The sequence below is a fragment of the Mya arenaria genome, chromosome 3, assembly GCF_026914265.1.
Source record: "Mya arenaria isolate MELC-2E11 chromosome 3, ASM2691426v1".
Lineage (NCBI taxonomy): Eukaryota > Metazoa > Mollusca > Bivalvia > Myida > Myidae > Mya > Mya arenaria.
In genome coordinates this window covers 33861220-33885992 of record NC_069124.1, presented here as the reverse complement: position 1 = coordinate 33885992, position 24773 = coordinate 33861220, and the positions used below count along the sequence as shown (strand labels likewise).

Here is a 24773-nt window from a genome sequence, read left to right as displayed (position 1 = left end):
TGCGAGTTTCACGTCTGTATAATAATTTACGCAAAAGAGGGCGCTGTCTTACAACTTCCGCTCATGAATCACTTTCTCGCAGATTTTTGACAGTCACACCTCCTTGTTGTTTACATAGATTCTGTCACTGTTATCTCGTCCCACATGTAGCCAAATCAGTTTAAATCCACAAACAATGGCAGAGGAGAAGGTCGATGCGCTCAGCATCACAGATGATGAGGACGAGTCCGAAGAAGAAAACTCTTCACTATTTGAGAAAAAAGGAATTTTGAGCAAATGGACTAACTATTTACATGGTTGGCAAGACAGATATATTGTTCTGAAAGACGGTACTCTTAGCTATTTCAAATCTGAAAATGATTTATCGTTTGGCTGTAGAGGAGCTGTGAGTTTGGCCCGAGCTTCTGTTACGGTGAGAAATCTTTTTCATGTGTTTATCAACATGTGTAATTAGGGTTGCTGTGTAATTAGCAATTTCAGGTCATATTATACATGACAAACAACTCTGAATTCAGTCTTTTGCTCCTTGACAAACTGAGAGAAATAAAAATGTGTTCATTGTATAACAAAATGCCAGTGTAAAGGAAACATATGGTTACAATGTAGTCCAAATAATTGTACGTTGGCGGATTTTTTTTAGATTTTTGATATGGCAAATCCTTCACGTACAAATTGTTTAGTATCATAAGTGGGTAGTTGTTCCGATCAGGATTCCGGGTTAAAGCATATAGAGTCTATAAAATATCATAAAAACAAGAAATATTACCAGATAATGTTATTTTATATTAGTTCCGTACACAAAAAATAAATATCCAACTTATAATTATGAGTTTGATGGGGTTTTTTTCATTTCATTCTGTAAAAACATAACGATATATACATGAAGGGCACCTGCAAGGCTTCAGGGCACAGTTTTAAATCGCTCGGAACATTTCGGCTATGGCCGAGTTGTTACGATTGTATAACGAGGTCTATCTCCAAGCTTTGTCGGAGGAGGCCGAGGTATTACGATTGTATCGAGTTGTTCCCCTTCGCATAATTGTTTTCTGTGTCAGTCAACTTTCGTTTTATTGGAAAGGTAAACAACTTGTTTTAATGCATTAAATGCTTGTTTAGTGCAAAATAACATTTCACTTACATGTTAAAATATGAATATAACTCTTTATGATCAATTTCAACCATAAAATACTTCACTTAAAACAATTTCAATATTTTTAAAACACCCCCGTTTTTTGCACATTCCCGTTTAGACGTTAGGGATTGGAAGAATCCCGTATAACACGTCTATTATTTTAGACTAGGTTACAATGGTAACAGGAGTAGTCATACTGACACTACAGTGGCGCTCCATATTATAGAGAGAAGGTTGTTATTGAGTTTGTAATGGTCTGCCAGTGCCCTATAATGGCTGCATTATGGCTTGACCCCTAGACAGAGAAGGTGTCCGATATATTGAGTTTATATAGTAAAAAGTATAGGAAAGGTTTGAAAATTGAGATGGTTATTTGCCGGTTTACAATATTAAACTCTGCATAGTGCAAAAATTGTTTATAATGCGAATTTGTGTTTCGCTTGGTCTAAATAGAGTATAAATATAACGCACACATGTTGCCTTTTGTATATGGAACTGGAAACACATACACATCCAGTTTGACAGTTATGACGCATATTATTGTGACTTGTTTATAGTCAGCAGGGTTTCCGCCAGGAATTTCATAAGGCATGTCGGAAGGGGAGGGTTTGGGAGAGGTGTCCCCTCCCGACGTTGATTTTTTTTAAATTTTCGTATCCAAAATGGTGCAATTTCCTGCATTTTAAACAAGTTTACAGTTATGTTCCTATGATTTAGAATTACCAACTCAAGTATGATTAACATTAAAAATATTTGTGAAAAAGTTTAATGGTTTCTCTTCATTAATTATTGGTATTTCTCAAGTTTTCCGACAATACAATATCGACGATATCGATCGACATATGTTTCGTTTAGTGCGGGTATTATTTATATTGACACCGTTGACGTCACAGCAAAACGTGTAAAGCACGCTGCATGCTGGAACACAAAAGAGCCCGGAGCAAAGCGACTGCTCGTGGGTGTATTCGTATTTAAAGCTGCTACAGCTAATATTTTTAAAGCCGGGTCAACTAAATAATAACTTAAAGGGAATGTAATGTGCATTTTCAGATTTATTTATCTTTTTTTCTAAATAAATTAAAAGAACAATAAAATAATCGAAGTTTAATAATAAGCAACACATAATATAAGTTTACACTTTTAAACTAAAGACGGGAACGCGACTCAATTACATACGACGACATAGCATAACCCTTGTTTATAATAACACAGATATCTTCACACGGTTCTCAATAATTTAATAATTGGTTAACAAACGGACTCGGGATTAAGAAACAAAATAAAACGACACATGATTTATGTTACCGAACTCAATTAAGACGTATTGTTTACTTTGCGTTCATAGATGATTATAGTGATGAAGGTCGCAATTACGACAGTGGTGTTTTTCACACATTCCCATTTTGATAAAGAATAGGAGGAGTTTGGTTAATTGCACTGTTGAACCTCACCGACACGCCTTCATGCTGTCGTCGATCCTGAATGGCTGATACAAATGCCGTATTAGTCCCGACACGCCTTCTGGCTGTCAGTCAACCGTTGCAATCGCAACAAAATTGTGTATTGTCAGAACTGATGATTGTTTTGATAAGGGTTGTCGCTAAGCGGATTAAAGCATGTCGGCATAATTAACGCATGTCGGTAATTAGCCTTGCCAGCAGAAGGCACGTCCGGCCCGACAAGCCATAAAGGGCTGGCGGAAACCCTGGTCAGTGAATATTCTTCAAAGAAATCATTTAAACTATCAGCATGATTCGAATTACGGACATAACGGACCATATTTCGGGACATTACGGACCATCTTGAGAAACTTACAGACCATGATTTATAATGTTATTAACATTATTTTTTTTAATGTATTCACTCCACTGATGTTTAAAACTGGCAATTTCTGTTGCATTAATTAGTGTGAATTAGTTGTTATTGTGGCCCGTAATTATCGGCGGTATATCATAAAAGAAACAAACATTATACTGACAGCCTTTAATTGGCAATCATGAAAGTGTGAAAACCTGGTGTGATGGCGCACTTTCACTGAACCATTCAATTAAAACAGATGTAACGGAAAAGAAACAAATATGACACTCCAAAGTTTATTTCAGAAAGCAATCGATCACCTATAAGTACATATAAATATTCACATTCACAAATATACATAAGTTGTATGTAAATTTATAAATCATTGTCCATTATGACCTAAAATATGGCATTTTATAAATTTCGTTCTCAAACATACTGTGAGTGATGAATAGTTCATGGTTCGTAATGTCCTGATATATGGTACATTATAAAGTAAATACAGTGGAACCTCACTAAACCGGATCTCCACAAAACCGGAATCCTCGGGATACCGGACTTTTTCAGAGTCCCGGTTTTCCCCTTCTATTTTTAATGTAAAAAAATCCCTACAAAACCGGAACCCTGGAATTCCGGATACCGGACAAAAAATCAAGAAAATTTGTTAGTTGTCAACGTAATTTTACCTCACAAAACCGGACGTTTATTTGTTCAAACATGTCAAAATAATTTTGTGTATTAGGAATTCGCAAATCGCGTGTCACTTTGTTTTGGTGTCCGGTGCGTCGTTAAATATTACACCTGTGATGTTGTGTTAACTCGATAATCGATAATGATGATTGTGCTGTGGATTGACTGTCGTGCGATAATCAAAGGATAATCAAACTTGTGAAAAGAAAATTGATTGAAACATTAATTTGTTTGTTGCAAAAAATAAAGAACTAGAAACGGTTATTTAGTGATCATTTTGGAGGGTTGTCTGATCTAAGACTTCTATGATTGAATCAAATTAGAGCGGTGCGTTAATTAAACTATCAAACATACTTAAACAAACATTAAATTACGCGAGTTGTTTTATTTCAAGACTTGGAAAAAAGATGATTATAAAAGCGCAGAAATGTTTAATTATGCTTATCACTTTTGCAAGTGCTTTACGGTAATCATGTCTCAATCTCCGTCTGAACGTCGGAGAATTGAACTGTCCATAGAGGACAAAAGCCTTTAAAGGTTAACTCAGTTAATATTTTGAGTAAACTTACTCCGTACATCAAATCCGCACTAAACCGGAAACCTCACTAAACCGAAAATTTTGCCCAGTCCGGATCTTGTCCGGTTTAGTGAGTTTCCACTGTACAAGCTGTGAGTTAAATTATATATCATTGTCTGCAAATATGGTATGTTATAAAATTAAATCAAATTGTGGGTAAAATTATACATCATGGTCTGTAATGTCCCTAAATCTGGTCTGTTATGTCCCTAAATCTGGTCTGTTATGTCTGGTCCGTAATGTCCATGGTCTGTAATGTCTGTGACCCCATGATTCATGGCACGGCTTCATAGTGGTATGAGTTTGTGTTTGAACAAGTTCTCTCATAATATTTACAACTAGTGAGACTAAATTCAATTACTCATAATTAAAAAATTATAAGAGTGCATTGGAACAGACTTATCTTCCAACATTTTTAAAAAAGATTTTAAAAGAAAAACATTTGAACTGTGCTTTTTATCTTTGAAGAAAGTTTTACAGGACTTTCACAAAATGCTGTCCCCATCAGTGTTCCTCCTGTAAAGCCAATCACTTGGTTAATAGATGATACTAGGTCTAAAGTCTATGTTAACTGGCCAGAAAGACTTCCAACAGTTATGCTATGATTATATGATGACTGAGTCTGACCTACTTTAATATCAGTATATGACTCATATGTTGATATCTTACTAGTAGTAATACACCAGACTGGGTATAATTTTATCGTTCATTCACTAATTGGAGCAAATGATAATTGTTATCTTCATATGGTATGATTTTCTAATTTTAAGAAGATATATGTCAACTTATGATATACAGCCTTACATGTCCTTAAAATAAACTCAATATCAATTTCAGCCCCATCAGTTTGATGAGTGCAGATTCGATGTTGCAGTGAACGACTCTGTGTGGTACTTGAGGGCGGAAAGTGAGGATGAGAGACATGTATGGATTGATGCCATTGACAATCACCGGCAGGCAGAGTCTGGGTACGGCAGTGAGAGTAGCCTGCGACGTCATGGCTCACTTCTCTCCCTCACGTCCGGTACATCAATGTCCACAACATCAACATCTTCTTTCAAGGTAAAAAACAAGATTAACATGTCAAGTTTCACAAACACAAGAATTATTCATGACTTATGTATATAAGCTAATAGCTGTCTTCACAATCAAGCTTAAATTATGCAGTAATTCTGAAGTAATCTGTCAGCATCAGTATTACATGGGTTAAATCTAAAGAGTTATGGAAGGGTGCTGCACCCTGTCCTATTTTGGTAGCACTCTTCTGCCCTCGTGGAGACCAGTTTGTGCACCCTCCAACCTTAATAGAATGAACTGCTTAAGTTGATAAAATATTCCTTTGTTTTGATTAAAACATGATTATAAATACACACACAATTGACATTTTTGGCAGATGAAGCCTAATATTACTTCAATTTAATACTAATCATTACATTTTCTGTGAGATTCATTCTCCGCAGTCTGACACAATGTAAATTTTTCTCCCTTAGCATCCTGTCTTTTTTCTGCAGCACCCTGTCCTTTTTAAAACCTGGATAAAACCCAAAACATAATTGATATCAGATGTTTAATTTTGACATTCCTTTAGTTTAAACTTATTTATTTTATAACGATTGTGAAACAAGCTTTTGCAACTTATATTAATCACCCTCGTTGGCACGATGGTGCACGAGAGTGTGGTCTTGTGTTGTGGGGGAAACCGGAGTACCCGGAGAAAACCCACTTATCTGACTTGGTGACCACAAACCAAACTCACATGACATTCCTTTGATAGAGTAACTCAATTGTACCATATAATCATTTAGATTTTTACTATTATTACTCTGAATATAAAATTTTCTTTGTTTTAATCTGCAGAAAAATTGAAGCTGAAAGACGATCTGATTTTAAGTCATATTGTGTATTTTCTCTTCAGAGAGGACGAGGTCTCAAAGAAAAGTTGATGGAGATGGAGACATTCAGAGACATATTGTGTCGACAGATTGAAACCCTGCAGAGCTACTTTGACAGTTGTGCTTCGGCAGTTTCTCATGGCTCAATCAATGACTGTAAGACATAAAGTACTCTGAGTTTCAAACTGATCAATTGATCTTTGAAATTTAATCAAGTTGCACTGCAAAGACAGTTAGACTATGATGTCATTTGCAAAATACATATTTACCATTATCTATTTGATATTACCATAATTATTTATCTTTATTAATAATTATTAATTTAATGTAGAATTTTTTTTTGAAGAAATATTATAAACTTCAGGAAAGTTTCATTTGCTCTGACTTGAAAATATTCGTTTTATTGTGAATGTAAATATTTTTTTTAGGCTGAAAGTTGATGAACTTAAAACTCAGATATCTGATCTGTTAAAACATACAGATGTAAGCCTCAATTGATATTCCCAAAACTATACAAGATATAAGAAACTTTATTTAAAGTCAGGGTATAAGATAACAAGAAACGTTAGATCAATGCGCTATTTTTTGACACTATATATTTGGCATGCTCTATTGCACATGGAATGTAATGTATGTGTTAATATGTATTTTGATTTCCAGTGACTGAGGATGACATTGGAGACCCTGATGACCTGGACAGTGTGGCCAGCAGTCAGTCTGGTGTCAACTTCCCCGGACACACACCTAAAGATTTAGGTAATCCAGTGGCGTCCATTTATAGGGCCTGTTTTCCTTTCAATCCATTTATCAGCCTATCAGTTTACCATTCTTGTCAAAATGTCTGTAACTTAAGATTTCTCTTATTACTGTGTGTGTTTTACACCAGAGGTCTGTTTCTACATGGTATCTCAAAAATATGATAAAAATGACTATTGTCAGCTATGATTCAAATGTTATCATTATGATATCATGCCTAGTGACCAACTTAGTATGCATATGTACTGAACATGACCTTGCATTTGGCATGCCCAGTGCCTGTGTTTACAAACAGTCTCAAGTCTGAGTTCAGGCTCGACACATAATTGCAAAACTTCTTTTCAGTTACTTTCCCTTTTGCAGAGCACATTACACATTGAATGTCTCAACATCATTTGTACATTATCTTTTTTGTAAAATGGAACAAAGCTGATTTTTTTGTTCCTGCATAAAAATACCTTTTTAAGTCTAGACTCGGACTTGAAACTGTTTATAATCATGGACCCTGGACTCACACTTTTGCTTGGGGTACTTTGAAAATTTAATATTAAAAAAGAAGGATATACTCATTTTCTCTTCTCACATTTGGCTTTGGGGCACACAGAGAGGAGAATGCTTATGTTGTTTTATTTATTCCTTATGTAACTAGAAAACATTTTGAAAATGGTCTTCAGCATTTTAGATTGTAAACTTTAGATTTTCCCTCTTCTCATGGTGTAGGTTTCTTTAATTCTATGGATATCATACCTGTATTATATACTTCTGGAGTTTCAGTTTAATTTCTGAATTTCATACATTTCAGCTTCCATTTTACAGCAGCATGGAGCCCATTCAGTAGATTTCAAAGGAGAGTCTTTCACATTTAAAGCCACAACAGCGGGCATTATAGCCACCATGTCTCATTGTATGGAGCTGATGTCTCAGCGCGAAGATGCTTGGCGGAGAAGGTTAGAAAGGGTACGGTCAATGTTTGTGTGGAATATTTTTCATTAAAATTCTTATTTAAATCTTAAACCATTTTAAGTTGAAAATGCTGTTTTGGCACTTAATATTTTGCTTCTGCTGCAGGGTGCTTCACTCCTGAGGCCCCTTTGGGTTCAGTCTGTCAGCTGCAAGGTCAATCACATTCCTGATGTCGATCAACAAATGATAAAATACATACACTTATGCATCACAGATTAGGATAAAATGCCAGTAATAAAAAAAATACATTATTGTTGCTATGTTATTGTTACATTTATTTAAAGAAATTATGTAAATCTTGTCTATATGCATTTTGTCCATAACCAGGAGGTGGAGCGACGGAAGAAATATGAGGATGCTTACAAGAACTTGCTGGAGCAGCATAACATACAACAGCAGAACGTCACCCGACTTGCGGGGCCTGACTTTGAGGTGAGGATAAATCAGCCTTCAGAAAAAAAAATTGCCATTTCTACAAACAAGACTTTTATAGTTCTTCTGTTTCCTACGTGGACATTATTATGTTATCCAGTGTTACTTATGTGTTGTACCTCTGCAAAAATGATAATCAGCAGGTTTTTCCATAACTTTTAGTCCGAAATCTCTTTACTTTTTTATACCACTTTTTTCTATTTTGCGCTTAATGTGTATATTTATACATTTTACCTATGAACACACAACTAGTAATCCTACTTGACTTGTTCATACATACATTTCAGGAGGGTCCTCACTCAGTCATTAAGGAGGATGAGTTTTTCGATGCCATCGATGCATCACTGGACAAGTTGGAGAAAGAGGAGGAAGATGTATGGCTCTTTTGAAATAATATTTTATACTGGTGGAAAACACATGTATTTTGGATACTAAGTTTCATTCAAAACCACCTAAAACTCAGTCTTGATTGTTAATTGCCATGCAGTGGCAGTTTATTTGCTAGAAGGTGCTGCTTTCAAATTTAATTTCACATGTTATTATTTTCTGTTACACATTCTTGTAAAAGCTGTACCTCAAACAATAGCACATCTTTGTACAAGAATGTCTATTAATTGCTTTGTACGGTTTACTATAAAAATTATTAGGGGTTCTAAAGTTCAGGATTGTGAACTTTTAAGTTCAGACAATTGTACTGTTGTAAAGATTGTGTTTTTGCTCGGACTTTTCCTTGAAATGAATAAAATGACTTTTGAACCAACTTCAGAAGAGTTATAAGCCCCTTTACCCTGCTTTGGACGTAAGTCTCTCGGAGTTAAACAAACCTGGCTTTTTTCAGAAATTGACCAATTTTTAGCATCAAGATCCCCTGATAATATGATAAAGCATCTTCTTCATGTACATGTAAGCACAACAATGATAATAATACCCAATGTTTAATATTCTGTGTGTGTTTGGTGTCTGCAAATGCCTGTGTTTCAGAAGCGGTTGGGTCATGTGAAGGCCAAACCACCACCAAAGATCTCACTGGCTCCAGACAACAAGTATTATGATGAGGTTTGTCGCTTGCCTGTTCTTGACTCAAATTTTACATGTTAATGTTACAAAACCAAGATAACGGGGCATATTTCATGACTTTATATTACAGTTGGAAAAAACCAAGATTCCAAATTATTACAAGGACAAATTTTAGAGCTTTACTCAGATTTATGCAATTTATGGATCAAATTTCAGGGATTTCAGTCAGTATGAACAAAGATTCATACATTTAAGGCAAAAAAAAGCAGAGCTCTACAGTTGGTACTCAGAACAAAGATTTTTACATTTTATGGCACACATTTCAGAGCATTACAGTTGGTAAGAACAAATGTGATACATTTAATGGCACAAATTTCGGAGCTTTTAGTTGGTAAAAACTAAGATTCCAACATTTTCGGCACAAATTTCAGAGCTTTTCATGTGGTTGGAAGAACATAGATTCATACATTTAATCACACAATTTTCTGAGCTTTACACTTGGTAAAAGTCAAGATTTCAAGAGACAAATTTCAGAGCATTGCAGTTGAAAAACCTAGATTCAAATATTTTATGCGAAACATTTCAAAGCTTTACAGTCGGAAAAAACCTATTTTCCACCATTTTAAGAAACAAATTTCAGAGCTTTGCAGTTGGAATGAAGAACAAAGATTCATACATTTTAAGCCACAAATTTCAGAGCTTGACAGTTGGTCAAAACAAAGATTCCAATATTTTACTGCACAAAATACAGAGCTAATGCAAAAATTCCAACATTTTACGGCACAAATGTAACAGCTTTACAGTTGGTCAAAACAAAGATGCCAAGAATTATTGACTTTGATTTGAACATATTTTATTTGGTGTGTTTTTAAAAAATTTTTTTTAGATAAATGTTTTCCTGAATAGGCATTTACCTAATTCACCAATTTTAACATTTGCAACAAATGAATGCTAAGGCCAAAAAAAATAGTTTGGAAAGGGTAACATCCTTTTTCAAAAACAGGTAGGGTAGGAAGGCATTTTATCTATTTTTATTAGGCTTTATGTACAACTTTTATTGTCATCGTTGGGTAATGGTGTTAAATAAATCAGCATATCAGTATTTATCTGTTTATGGCTTTTTAAACTACATATTAAAACACACATGCAATTGTTTTATTTATTTAGGCCTAATTCTTTTAATATATCATGTCACAATCATTAAGTTCACAACAATTGGTTGATATTAGCAAAAATCAATAAGCCTTACACTGATTTAATATGTGTAGGGCTTGTAAGAACTGCAATTGTAATAGACAGTAATAGCAAATCTAAATTCCAGCTTTTTGTCTGAAGTTTTTGATCTGTACTCTGTGTAAACAACGTAATCATTTTTGCTTCAGATCAATAAAGTTGTCAATACGCACATTCGGCAACTAAATGAGACAACAACTGACGGGAAGGACGTATGGGAGTGTATCGCGGAGGACGGTGAACTTCGTGTGTACAAACGGGAACTGGAGGTGGACGGAGTCGTGCTCGACCCAATGAAAGCCGTACACACAGTGACGGTAAGGCTAGTTGAAGTTCGGCGTAGTAATCATATTTCAAAACATTTACTTAAAACAAGGTCAGGATGGATTAATGGTAGAGTGTCCTCTTCCTGATTAATAGGTCCTTGGTTCGAACCCCAGTAGAATGTTCTTGTGAGCTCTCACATAGACATTCAGTTCTGGTGAGTTTGTAAATGAGCTGTAAACTCTCTACCCAACAGAGCTAAAATAAATTGGTATAAAACTGAAACAGCAACTTTGTGAAACGGCTTTTAGCATTAGATACATTGAAAACATTAATTTTAAGGAAATTAAAGTAAATATACAAATTTGTTTGTAAGGAAAAAGATCCATATTAAGTAGTCATTTTTTTGCGATGTTAGGCGTAATAAAAAAACTGTTTGTTTCAGATTTTCCCACCTACCCTTTTTTGCCTTGACCATAGATCTTTTTATTGCCTTGAGATTTTTTTTATCATTATGTATGATTATTTTTTTGTTTCTTACTTCTTTGATTTTTGAAACAAAACTTAATATAGCCTGGAGGAATTAATGTTGTCCTATCTACGGGTATTTAATTGCCAATTCTTACTGCTTTGTGACCATCCATCAGTGTCTTGTTTCAACAATTGCTTCAGCTAGGATGAAGTAAAATAAAACCTTTCCTTTGACCTCATTCTTTTTTATTCCAAGCTGGAGTAATCAGGGCTTCTATTAAAGGAATTTTGGAAGTATATACTCCCTAGAAATCATGATACCCTGGGCAAATTGGCTAGGGAAACTTCATAGTTCTTGAATATTCATAAGCATTTTCTGACCAATGCAATAGCTGATAACAAAAAGGAAAAAATCTCCTTTGTGAAGAGCTATCGGCATATTTAACAATATCCTGCCTAAAACGATTTTTAAGCCGTGATCTCATTGGTTTATTTCAAACCGAGATTACATTCGTAACTTCTTGGCCATTTCCACATCGCATTAGGTGTGTCTCATGCGACAAATCAAGCAGCTGGATTTCACCCTATTAATTATTCATGAGTACGAGATTTTTACAGCTGATTTGCCCAGGGTATCATATAGGTTATGATATGCTGGGGTGTGGAGGATGCTAGAAATGGGCTAAAACTATAAAAATTGATGCCTAGAAAGTACAAAAAACATTTTTTCTTCCAAAGTTGAAGGCATGGAAGTTCAAAATATCAAAACCTGGTTTTAATGTTACCACAAAGGTGACATTTACAATCAGTCTTGAAGTAACATAAATTATTATGATATAAAATTGTTGGCAAGAATGTTGATTTGATTTTGATTTTAAACATAATTTTGAAAAATAGTGGAACAAATTGCTGTGTTCGAGAGACTTAAACTTCCACATATTGATGAAATTAGTATACAAATAATAAATATGCATTATTTTTAAACTTAAGTATAGATAATAGCTAAGTTATCCATAACAAACTTTTAAGTTTTGAAAGTAGTTAAAACACATACACAATAAGAATTAAACATTTGCCCTTGCAAGTGCCCCATTAAGGCTCAGTCAATGTGCATCAAAAGTGCACTTTCTGACCTAGCACCCTGCCCTTTTCAAATCCAGGCTGGAGCACTGTAATACATGTAGTGTGAGGGCCAAAACAGTTTTTATGTGTGATCTAGTTTTACTTGTTGTGCTTCTGGTGTATTTTCTTCCTATAACCCTTAAAGTCTTATCTGTACTTCTTCACTGAGTGTTGTGTGTGTGTTTTTTGAGCAGGATAGCATAGAGGAGATTCTTACCCGCCCTGACACTGTAGCGTTAAGATCATCCACGACGTACAAGGTAAATCACCAGTCTGTAATCCCCATTGGAGGGTTGTTATATGGTCGCACACATGCTTACTGCGTACAATCAGGGCTTTTTAGTAGGGTTTTCATAGCCACAACTGGGTAATATGAGTTAGTGTTTTAGCAAGGTTTTGAAAAGAACAGGGTGCTGCAGAAAAGAGGTACATTGTATTGGTCTGTAAAGAAATTAAGTATCAAACATTAGACAGAAAAAATAAGGAAATGTGTTTGAATGAAGTAATATTGAGTTCAACTTCAACTGCTACACATGTATAGGTGTTAATAAACAAAACTTCATTGTCTTAAAGCGCCTAATTTGTAAAGGCAAAATGCTGGTCCCAATGAGGGCAGAAGCCTGAAGGGTTATACCAAAACAGAAAGAACAGAGTGCAGCACCCTTCCATTACTCTTTAGCTAAAACCTTACAATGTACACTCAGGGCCTTATAAGTGAGTGTTTTACAGCCCAAACTAGATAATATTATCATTTGTTTCCCAGTTTTCCTAAAATATTTTCTAAATGAAGATTCAAGCAAATGGTAGAATTCTTACCTTTGGTGAAAATAGGTAACAATAAATATTTTGCAATTACAATAATGCAAATTTTGAACCATATTCTGCAAAGAACAAACATTTCATACATTACCAACAAACAGTGAAAAGAAATTACTGCCATCAATTGAATTTTCTGAGAAAAAGCCTTGGTATTTGTTTGTTGCCTTTCATAGTGCAAGAGAAGCAAGTGGGTCCAATATTTTGCATTGATACTGAACTTCTTATATGTTATCTGGTTTCCTTGTTTGCAGGTATGCATGATTTCGGCTTCACATTTTGTCCATTTCTTAGTTGATATAGCAAATATATATATTACATACATCATATACTATTTGTTTCATGTATTTTTGCCTTGGGTTTTATTTCACTTATTTATAAAGGTTTTACCACTGTCAGAAGAACACTTAATGTTAATTGCTTTATTAACAAACACCATGGAATGAACACTATATAACTATTATAGAATTATGAATAAAATGCATCTCATGGTGATTAACATTTGTTATTTCAAACAAAAGTGTTATGGCTTTATACTTCATTGCATCAGCTTTATGCTGCAGTTTATTTATTTGCCCATTACATCCGAATTGTGTTGGCTGCAGTTTAGTTATATGCCCATTACATCAGCATTTTATTTGCTGCAGTTAAGTTTTATGCCCATTACGTCAGCGTTTCATTGGCTGCAGTTTAGTTATATGTTCCAATTACTTCATCATTTCATTGGCTACATTTTAGTTATATGTTCCAATTACTTCTTCATTTAATTGGCTGCAGTTTAGTTATATGTTCCATGACATCACCATTTCATTGGCTGCAGTTTAGTTATATGTTCCAATTACTTCATCATTTCATTGGCTGCAGTTTAGTTATATGTTCCATGACATCACCATTTAATTGGCTGCAGTTTAGTTATATGTTCCAATTACTTCTTCATTTAATTGGCTGCAGTTTAGTTATATGTTCCATGACATCACCATTTAATTGGCTGCAGTTTAGTTATATGTTCCATGACATCACCATTTCATTGGTTGCAGTTTAGTCATATGTTCCAATTACTTCTTCATTTAATTGGCTGCAGTTTAGTTATATGTTCCATGACATCACCATTTCATTGGCTGCAGTTTAGTCATATGTTTCAATTACTTCTTCATTTAATTGGCCTCCATTTAGTTATATGCTCCATTACAGCAATTAATTGTGAAGCTCTTTTTTATGTACGAGTTGTTTCCCTTGATCAACTAAAACAAACAGACAAGAATTGATGCTCGCTTGAAGTGCTTTTGTTAAAACACATTGTCATTCACTAGACTGTTCCATTTTTTTCTTTGTTAATATTGTTTTACTTGTTATATTCCTATACACTATTATAATTTTGTCTTTGAGTTCTTATGTATTAAATACTATCAGTTTGCTAAAAGTCATACGCCAAGAAAGCTCTGGACAAAACACTATTTTGTCTTTGACTTTTATAAAAAAAAACTTCAAAAAAATGAATTTTTATACCAAATACAAAAATCAACATTTTCATTAACATTTATTTATGATACATGAAAAGAGACACTGTAGTTTTCTACCAGTCAGTTTTAAGACTTCATAGCTTGATTTGATCATGGTTTAATACACTGTATGGTTTGTGTATTTCCAGGGCATCACAGGACATGAGGTGTGTAGTCATTTCTGGGACATCAAGTACCGCATGGATTGGGAAGGTAGGATTGTGAGATTAATTAAAATGTAACTAACTTGCCAGTGAATTTGAGGTTAAGGTAACATACTTGCCAGTGAATGTTGAATAAACAAAAAATACTTGCCAGTTAACGTTATGCTTAAATGTTACATTGCCATTGAATGCTAAATAAATGGTACATACTTGCCAGTGAATGATAAATAAATGTTACATACTTGCCAGTGAATGTCAAGTAAATGTTACATATTTGACAATGAATGTAAAGTAAATGTAATTTACTTGCCAGTTAATGTAAATTACTTGCCAGTTAATGTCAAGTACAGTAAAACTGCGGTCCTTCGAACAAGCGGTCGTGCGAGAAGCGGTGTTCCCTCGAGGTCGGAGCTTGGTCCCGAACTTTTTTCCTTCTATTTTCTTATAAAATATACCTACGCTGCATCGAAACCTAATTATGTCGAGGAGTCGAGCAATATTCTCGGTCCCAAGTACACAAATCATGCACAAAACCTTATGGCTCCCTCGAGGTCATTATTTCACACTTTTTCCCGAACGCGTGTTCCAAAATAAACAAACAATTGTTAGGTATTCAAATTTTTGCAAGTTGTAAAAATTGCAGACAGTTAAAAGGCAATGGATAGGGTGTGAAAAAAACGTTTAACACTGTTAACACATAATTGCAACACATAATCGGTGTCTTATTAAACAGATTACTTCATACTTGAAATACACTGAAATATATTTCATAACAGACTGGAGAATTGAAAATCGGGTCGTTTGAAACATGGGTTCCCTCTAGGTTTAGGCTCGGTCCCCGGCGACCTCGAGTGATCGCAGTTTTACTGTAGTGGTTATTAACTTGCCAGTGAATGTTTAGTGAATGTAATTTACTTGCCAATGAATCTTAGGTACACATAAAAGGCTTGCCAGTAAATGTTAAGTAAATGTAACTTACGTGACAGTTAAGTGAATGTAACTTGTTTGCCAGTGAATGTGAAGTTACACCTAAATGGTTTTCTAGTGAAGTTGATGCTGAAGCGTTTGTGTTAGGTCCCCACTGTTGACCTGAAATTTTTTGTCAACAAATAATTAATTATGTGTCTATTGGTGGTCTAGATTCTGGCATTGTCCAAAAACTGGAGTTAACACCCTTGATATCATTATGACATTGTTTGTATTAGTACTAAATGAGCCATTAAAACTCCTATTTTTACCATCTATATTATATCCTAAAGCTACCCTTGACAGCAGCAATGTCGTGGAATGGTTGTCAGAGGACTCATTTGTATGTTACAACATCATCAAGCGCGTGTGGCCGGCCTCCCAGCGTGACGCACTCTTCTGGTCGCACATACGACACGTGCAGGGTGAAACGGATGAGGAACCGGACCTCTGGCTTGTTATCAACTATTCAACATCTCATGAAAGTGATCAGGTTAGTTGATACATGTGTTTGATATACTGGTTGTGTCTGATTTACTGTGTTGAAATAGCTTTCCTTTATATACATTTTTTTAACCATTTATGGAGGCTGTAATAGATTGATAGTTAGTTCATTGATCTATTTTGGACTTTATTCATACAGCAAGCTCTTCATGGCATTGATTTGCATTTAAATAAAAGGGGCAAAATAGTGCGGGCAATATTTGATTGTGAAACAGCCATATACCTTAAAGTCCATCTTAGGTTGTTGTCAAACTGTGACTTTAAGTGTGTCCTTATGCCTAAAAGAGTCAGCAGTATGTGTAAGTCAACAACAAGGAGATGCAAGTTAACAGTTTTTATTGTATTTTTTATATTATCCAAAAGACTGTAGTAATAGCACGAAGACAGTCAGTAGTCACAGGAAATACACACAAAATTATCATAAATGATAATAAATAGTATAATAAAAAAAATCAATGAGATCAATCAAGACTGTTACAATGAGGCAACCAGACAACAATTACCAAGGGGGGACAAGTTCATACAAATAACAAGAATACAATTGTGTGCCTACATTTGATAAGTTATGGCATGCATATTGCAATATTTTAAAGATAAATATTTAATTAAACCACCACTCAATTATATACATTAAAACAACAGAGCAAAACATCTCTTTTCGATAAAAACTAAAAATTGTATGAACTTGTCCCCCCTTGGTAATTGTTGTCTGGTTGCCTCATTGTAACAGTCTTGTTTGATCTCATTGATTTTTTTTATTATACTATTTATTATCATTTATGATAATTTTGTGTGTATTTCCTGTGACTACTGACTGTCTTCGTGCTATTACTACAGTCTTTTGGATAATATAAAAAATACAATAAAAACTGTTAACTTGCATCTCCTTGTTGTTGACTTACACATACTGCTAACTCTTTTAGGCATAAGGACACACTTAAAGTCACAGTTTGACAACAACCTAAGATGGACTTTAAGGTATATGGCTGTTTCACAATCAAATATTGCGCGCACTATTTTGCCCCTTTTAAGAAAGCACCCTGCCCCTTTTTGGGCCCACCCTGCCCTTTTCAATTTCTGGCTAAAACACTAATTTAAATATTTCATTTTTTTCTTAATTAATTTCTAGAAAAAATATTTGATTTTAAGAACAAATATGTATCCTTGTAATTTTCTGTAATTTTCTGTTGTATCACCTTTAGAGATCTGATATGCTGATTGCTCAGACCACTGTTCAAGTTCACAACATTGTTAACGACATTGTTGTTATCTTTTAAATCTTTACTGATCTGGAAGTTTAATGGATTCTTTTGAGATCTTCAGTATTTCTAGCAAGAGTTGAGATATCAGTTTCAACTATACTTGTTTTATTAAAATGTAAAAGCACATCATTAAATATTTCACATTTAAAAGTTAACAACAGTTTTGTTAATCACATTGTTTACTTAACAGAATCTGATCAGTCGGTAGATTGTTTGGGTTTTTATAATACAGAAAGTTTCTTTGTCACAGCATTTTGAAACATGATTCCAGGAGCATTATATATCATTTCTGTTTTCAGTCTAACAAGTATGTTCGAGTGATCATGAATGTTGCGATGGTGTGTCAAACCATTATTGAACCTCCGCTTGATGGGAAAATCACAAGAGACAACATCAAGTGTAAAATATCCTATACTGCTGAAGGTATATTCTCTTTTACGACTTTAACATGTACATATATCCAATATCATATTGCTAAGTTGTAAAGAATTGTTTTTGTTTGTAGTGTGGAATTGCTCAGAAATGTGCATTTTTTAAGTGAACAGGTTTAAATTAAAAAAGTTACCTCTACCTATCCTTTTCCTTTAGAGATGTAAGCGGAAACAAAAAATATTTTTAGCCTTATTGTGACCCATTGCTGTTTTATGATTATAAATCACTTCTCGAGAGGTAATCAAGATGAGATAGCTTTGATTATAATATGCTTTCCTGTGATTTATAGAGATTTATCAGTGTCAGAAATAACAATTTTATATTATTCACTGTTTTGAAATCGTTTTTAATTTGGGCTGGAGCACAAGACAATTCGGCATTTTTTTATAAAAAATTACAATTAATTGTTATTTGGTTTCCTTTTAAGCATATAATAAACAGATAATGTTTGTTTCAGTGTAAGATTGCAATATATTTCACCTCTTGAACCCCAAAAGTAAAAAATATTTTTTAGTGCTCACTCCATAAATACATTGCACGCTTACACAAAGCAGACTATTATCTTTTTATTTGTTGTTGCAAAATCTTAATTTCACAAGTTAAATATAAGTTTGATTGATGGTTAAAGAATAACTTTTACCTTGTTTTTAATTCTCAGTGAACCCGGGTGGCTGGGCGCCAGCGTCTGTTCTACGGGCGGTATATAAGAGAGAGTACCCAAAGTTCTTGAAAAAATTCACTTCTTACGTGCGGGATGCCACCAAGGACAAGGAGATTATGTTCTAGTGTTGCCGCACATGTCTCTGCCTTCCACTCTTGCATACTCATTGCAGTACTGCTGTAACTTCTGGGACGGAATCAGATAATTAGGACAGTTTTGCTCTGAGTTTTTGCTCTTTCTCGCTCTCCATTCCATGTATGCCATCAGGTACCGGCACAAGACTTTGGGACAGAGGGCTTCTCTTACCGCTACTTCAGTGTTGCCTGTGAGCTAAACTTAAGCTTAGTGAAAGATTATGATGTGTATGTCCTTGTGGCTTAAAGGTACAAACATTGTAACTGCTGCAGTGTGTTGAAAGCAATTGTCAAATTAATGGGTGAAAAAATACAATGGAGAGACATGTTACTGATTTATTTATGTGGTATCTTACTAAAGATTTAATTTACTTACCAGGGTTAGGGAAGTCACTTACCAAATGTTTAAACGCTTTATTGACAGTGTTAATATGGTGACAGCTACTGGCCTACTTCTGCTCTGGAATGTTAAAACTGTCTGACTGTGATACATGTACATGTACAGAAGTGTTGTCCAACTGTGGTCACCTTAGTGCCCAACTGTGGTCACTATGTGATTAACTGTGGACAAGTTGTGTCCAGCTGTGGTCAACTTAGTGTTCAACTGGTCACTATGTGTTTAATTGTGGACAAGTTGCGTCCAACGGTGTTCACCTTAGTGTCCATTATGGTCAGTTTATGTTTAACTGTGGACAAGTTGAGTCCAACTGTGGTCAATTATGTCCAGCAGTAATCACTGTGTCTGGCTTTGTTCACTTAAGTTTCCAGCTATTGTGGTATCTGTATGGGTTGATATTGTACAGAGTGAGGACACAGTCTTTTGTACAGCCATAGTTATTGTTCTATTTCCTCATCATCTCCACTTGACACCTTCTCTTGACAGTTCTTAAGCGCCATATTCATAAAGCAACTTAGATTTTATGTTCAACTTAGTAGAAAATTGCCTTGCTGACTTTAAAGAAAATGTGTGATGTTAATACAACTTATAAACATATGCATGAAAATGGTTATAATTATGATTTCAAATGAATAAATTTGATAAAATGTAGAAGGATTTAGATAAGTCAAGGGAATTCTTTTTTAGTTGAAGTTTTTCCTAGAATAGTTCATAAATACAGCCCCTTAAAGCTGTACTCTCAAAGATAGATGGTTTTGACAACTGTTTTTATTTATTGTCTTGGAATGAGCCATTTTTGCGTTTTTGCGTGGAGACTGGGTCCATTACAATTTAATCCTACTCAAAGGTGAAAAACAGTGATATAAGACTGCTGTCATATGGTAAGATTGCAGGGTTTTTTTGTGTTCCAAAATGATGTTTTATTGCTAAAAGCATTATTTACTATGACTTTAAGACAATTGAAATTTTCAGCAGTTTTCCAAACACATGATCTGTTGTATATATTGTGAGCTATCTAACATGACCAAATTGAAGGCATTGGTGCCAAAATAAGCTGATTCTGAGGCAATAATAATTAAAAAATTAAAATGACAAAACGGTATCTAATTTCTTATTGTTATTATTTAATATGTGGCTATAACATGTAAGGTCATGCATATGTATAAAACAGTACAGGAACCTGACCCCTTTTGATTATGACCCCTTTTGACCTCAATTTCACTGTGAATATATGTGTAACATATTACATGTCATTATGATATGAGTACACATTGTCCTCTGTGGAACTCTGTATTGTTTTGAATGATTGTTTTGGATAAATCTTTAAGAGAATTATCTCATCAGTTTTGTAGAAACAGCTATTTTTCTATGCATGTTGCCTTGGAATTGTAAGATACCCTGATTGCATTCTGAAAATTTTGTTTTAATTTTCATAAGGTTAAAATGCCCTTCATTTCGCTCACCTAATGCAATGACTCAATAACTGCAAAGAGAAATAGAGGCAGTTATGGACTTATTGCATTGAGATAGTGATTATAAGATGTAAGAATTGTATTCAATTGTTTAAGCAGTGGAATCATTATTCTCCCTCACCAGATAAGTAGATCCAAATATTTGGCCATGCTGGAAATCCTGATCTTGCCTTCAGGCAAAGATAAAAAAGTACTTTGTATGTTAAAAATGAATTAAAATACATTTTTATTTTATTTTTTTTAACTGAGGCGGGAGAAAAGCATCTACCATGGCTGGTCGTGTAAGATGGGTTCATCCTAAAAGTCGCGCAGGGTGTTCTACAGAAAATCGATAAACTTCCTTTCAGTGAAACAACTTTATGCTCGGTGTGGGATGAACCTATCTTACACTCTCGAGCATGGAAGATACTTCAGTTATAATCTCACATCTATAAAAACAATGCATTAATACATGTAATGTAGAAGCAATATTATAAGACATTGTTTGTTTTCATAAATTTTATGGTCATATTCAAATATTATTCCATGACGATGTGATGATTCAAGTTTATAGCTTTTGTCTAAAGACCAAGAAAAGACTGTTTATATATTTTTTAAAACCTTATGCTCTAGTTTTTGCCTCCAGGAATATATATTTTTATTATCAAAACTGCATGTTTAAAAAGGGTGTTAAAAAAAAGCAAAAACACCTTAATCAAGTATTATTCACATTTTACTTTGGAAGTAGCATGTTTTTCAACAATCTAAAAAGGTATGTTGCAAAATAATGACAGAGCTAACATTTGCAAATTGTTGTAGGGGTACGCAGATCATTTGTATTATTTTTAATGCCAATCTATAAACATGATGATGAAACGTAATTATATATGCATGAATTTACAGAGAAAAAAGATTGTAGATAAAAAATATTGTTTATATGAAATAGATGTGTAGTTTTATAAAAATAATCATTATTTCACAATAGCATATAGGTTTATTATGGTATTATTCTTTTGTTTAAAACTCCACTTTACATGTATATATCGGAAAACTGTAAGTTCATTTTCGTGAAAAAATATCTATGGGTTTGTATTGATTTCAAATATAAACTTATAGTGAATGTTTATTGTTTCTCAATTGTTATAGTTAAAACTCATATGTACCTTTTTATGCCACATTAAAAAAAAAGAGAAAAAAATATGAATGTTTAGATATGCTTATAAGCCATTATTGCTTTGAAATGTTGTGTTATTTGTTTTACTGAATTGAAATCCAGCATAACAAATTCAATGGCTTATAAAAAAGCTGGAAAGAAATATATTATACATAATTGAAGAATGTACTATTTTTCCAAGAAAAGCCATGTAGATGCAGACTGGGCATTGACTAATTATAGATATTTAGTATACATTTTGTAAGGGTTTTAGCTAAGGTCTTATGGAAAGGGGCTGAATCCTGCCTTTTTTCGGAAGCATTCTGCCCACATGGAGACCAGCATGGGCACTCTTCTGCCTTCTTAAAATTGTCAAATTTTGTTATTGAAACTTTTACTGTGATTATAAATACAAACAAACTTCACATATTTGGCATTTGAAACCTAAAACTACTTCAATTTATCACAATTATGATTATAGACACATACAAACTTAACATATTTGGCATTTGAAACCTAAAACTACTTCAATTTATCACAATTATGATTATAGACACATACAAACTTAACATATTTGGCATTTGAAACCTAAAACTACTTCAATTTATCACAATTATGATTATTAATACATACAAACTTCGCATATTTGGCATTTGAAACCTAAAACTACTTCAATTTATCACAATTATGATTATAAATACAAACAAACTTCACATATTTGGCATTTGAAACCTAAAACTACTTCAATTTATCACAATTATGATTATTAATACATACAAACTTAACATATTTGGCATTTGAAACCTAAAACTACTTCAATTTATCACAATTATGATTATTAATACATACAAACTTAACATATTTGGCATTTGAAACCTAAAACTACTTCAATTTATCACAATTATGATTATTAATACATACAAACTTAACATATTTGGCATTTGAAACCTAAAACTACTTCAATTTATCACAATTATGATTATTAATACATACAAACTTAACATATTTGGCATTTGAAACCTAAAACTACTTCAATTTATCACAATTATGATTATTAATACATACAAACTTAACATATTTGGCATTTGAAACCTAAAACTACTTCAATTTATCACAATTATGATTATAAATACATACAAACTTAACATATTTGGCATTTGAAACCTAAAACTACTTCAATTAAACACAACTGTGATTATAGACACATACAAACTTAACATATTTGGCATTTGAAACCTAAAACTACTTTGATTAAACACAAATCCTAACATTTTCTGCCGAACTCATAATATTAATGTTCTTAACTGCCAGTGCACAATATGTGCCCTTTAACCTCGTCTTCAGCGCCCTGTCTGTTTTAAAACCTGGCTAAAACTCTTTATTTGTAGCACAATCAATTCGTTCTTACCAAAATAGATCCAAATCAGTAAGTACCAATGATAACATTGCACATTATGATGGTAACATTCCTTCCGTCCACTCGCACTTCTTGTATGCTTGGTTTGAAAGAGGTCTGCGTTTTTTTTTTCTTTTGATTTTAGCAAATAATATTTGTAGATCTTACATTTGTATAAGGCTTTTTCATAAAATACTGAAATAGCTTTAAGCTTTTGATTTAATATATACTAAATAAATAAGCTTGAAATATATTTTTTTCCAAAAAGCTTAGTATATTTTTTCTATTTTTGGTGCACATAAAACTCCTTTATGTCTGTTTAGATTGTTTGGAGTGAGGTGTGTTTGTTTATATTACAATACAAATAAAGTGTGATGTTTATGACTGAATTGGAACATATGTTTATTGATTCTGTATTTATAAATTGAATTACTATTTACAATATTGTATAAAAAAACTACTTTTGTTCAATGCAATTTATATATACATGTTGTACATAAGCAGATGAACATTGTCATGTAAATCTGGTCGATATAATTTATGATAATAGATGATAACTGTTTTTCATTATTTCTTCTTTAAAGACAAATAAATATGATAATTAAATAAAATCCTGTTTCTTTTCATTTTAGCATTGTGCATACAATTGCATACTGTTATGAATAATTAAGAATAATTAAGAACCGAAAATACCGTGGCCTGAAGTGAAGATACTTAAGTTTCTGTAAGTATCCATGGCCCATGGATACTGGTCTCATGATAATACCATGGCCCTTAGATATTCAAGTCTTATTGTACTAACATGGCCCGTAGATACTTAAGTCTTATTGTTATACCATGGCCCATAGATACTCAAGTCTTATTGTACTAACATGGCCCGTAGATACTTAAGTCTTATTGTTATGCCATGGCCCATAGATACTAAAGTCTTATTGTAATAACATGGCCCATAGATACTAAAGTCTTATTGTTATACCATGGCCCATGGATACTCAAGTCTCATTGTTATACCATGGGCCATAGATACTCAAGTCTTGTTGTAATACCATTGCCCATTGATTCTGAAATCTTGCGATAATACATTTGTCCTTAGATTTTCAAGTCTTGTGGTAATACCATGACCCCAAGATTCAAATGTCTTGATGTAATACCACGGCCCATACATACTCAAGTCTCGTGATAATACCACGGCCCATAGATACTCAAGTCTCGTGATAATACCATGGCCCATAGATACTCAAGTCTCATGATAATACCACGGCCCATAAATACTCAAGTCTCGTGATAATACCACGGCCCATAAATACTCAAGTCTCATGATAATACCACGGCCCATAGATACTCAAGTCTCGTGATAATACCACGGCCCATAAATACTCAAGTCTCATGATAATACCATGGCCCATAGATACTCAAAGTTCATGATAATACCATGGCCCATAGATACTCAAGTCTCGTGATAATACCTTGTTCCAAAGATTTGCAAGTCTCGTGATTATACATTGGGCCATAAATTCTCAAGTCTTGATGTAATACCACGGCCCATAGATACTCAAGTCTCGTGATAATAAAACGGCCCATAGATACTCAAG

General features: G+C 33.8%; 1 protein-coding gene across 3 annotated transcripts; it reads left to right on the top strand.

Moving 5' to 3' along the window:
- Positions 1 to 19: 19 nt before the first annotated feature.
- LOC128227487 (ceramide transfer protein-like) lies at positions 20 to 23786 on the top strand. 3 transcript variants are annotated; one of them, XM_052938088.1, is made up of 14 exons: positions 20 to 412; positions 5034 to 5258; positions 6112 to 6244; positions 6749 to 6844; positions 7647 to 7801; positions 8135 to 8239; positions 8527 to 8613; positions 9224 to 9295; positions 10639 to 10806; positions 12541 to 12606; positions 14811 to 14874; positions 16085 to 16284; positions 17857 to 17980; positions 18648 to 23786. In XM_052938088.1, exons 1-14 carry the CDS (start codon positions 176 to 178, stop codon positions 18773 to 18775), a joined length of 1860 nt encoding a protein of 619 aa, XP_052794048.1. In that variant the 5' UTR covers positions 20 to 175; the 3' UTR covers positions 18776 to 23786. The 3 variants fall into 3 exon arrangements, with proteins under 3 accessions (XP_052794048.1, XP_052794047.1, XP_052794049.1); XM_052938087.1 differs by having other exon boundaries at positions 9221 to 9295; XM_052938089.1 differs by lacking the exon at positions 12541 to 12606 and having other exon boundaries at positions 21 to 412; positions 9221 to 9295.
- Positions 23787 to 24773: the final 987 nt, after the last annotated feature.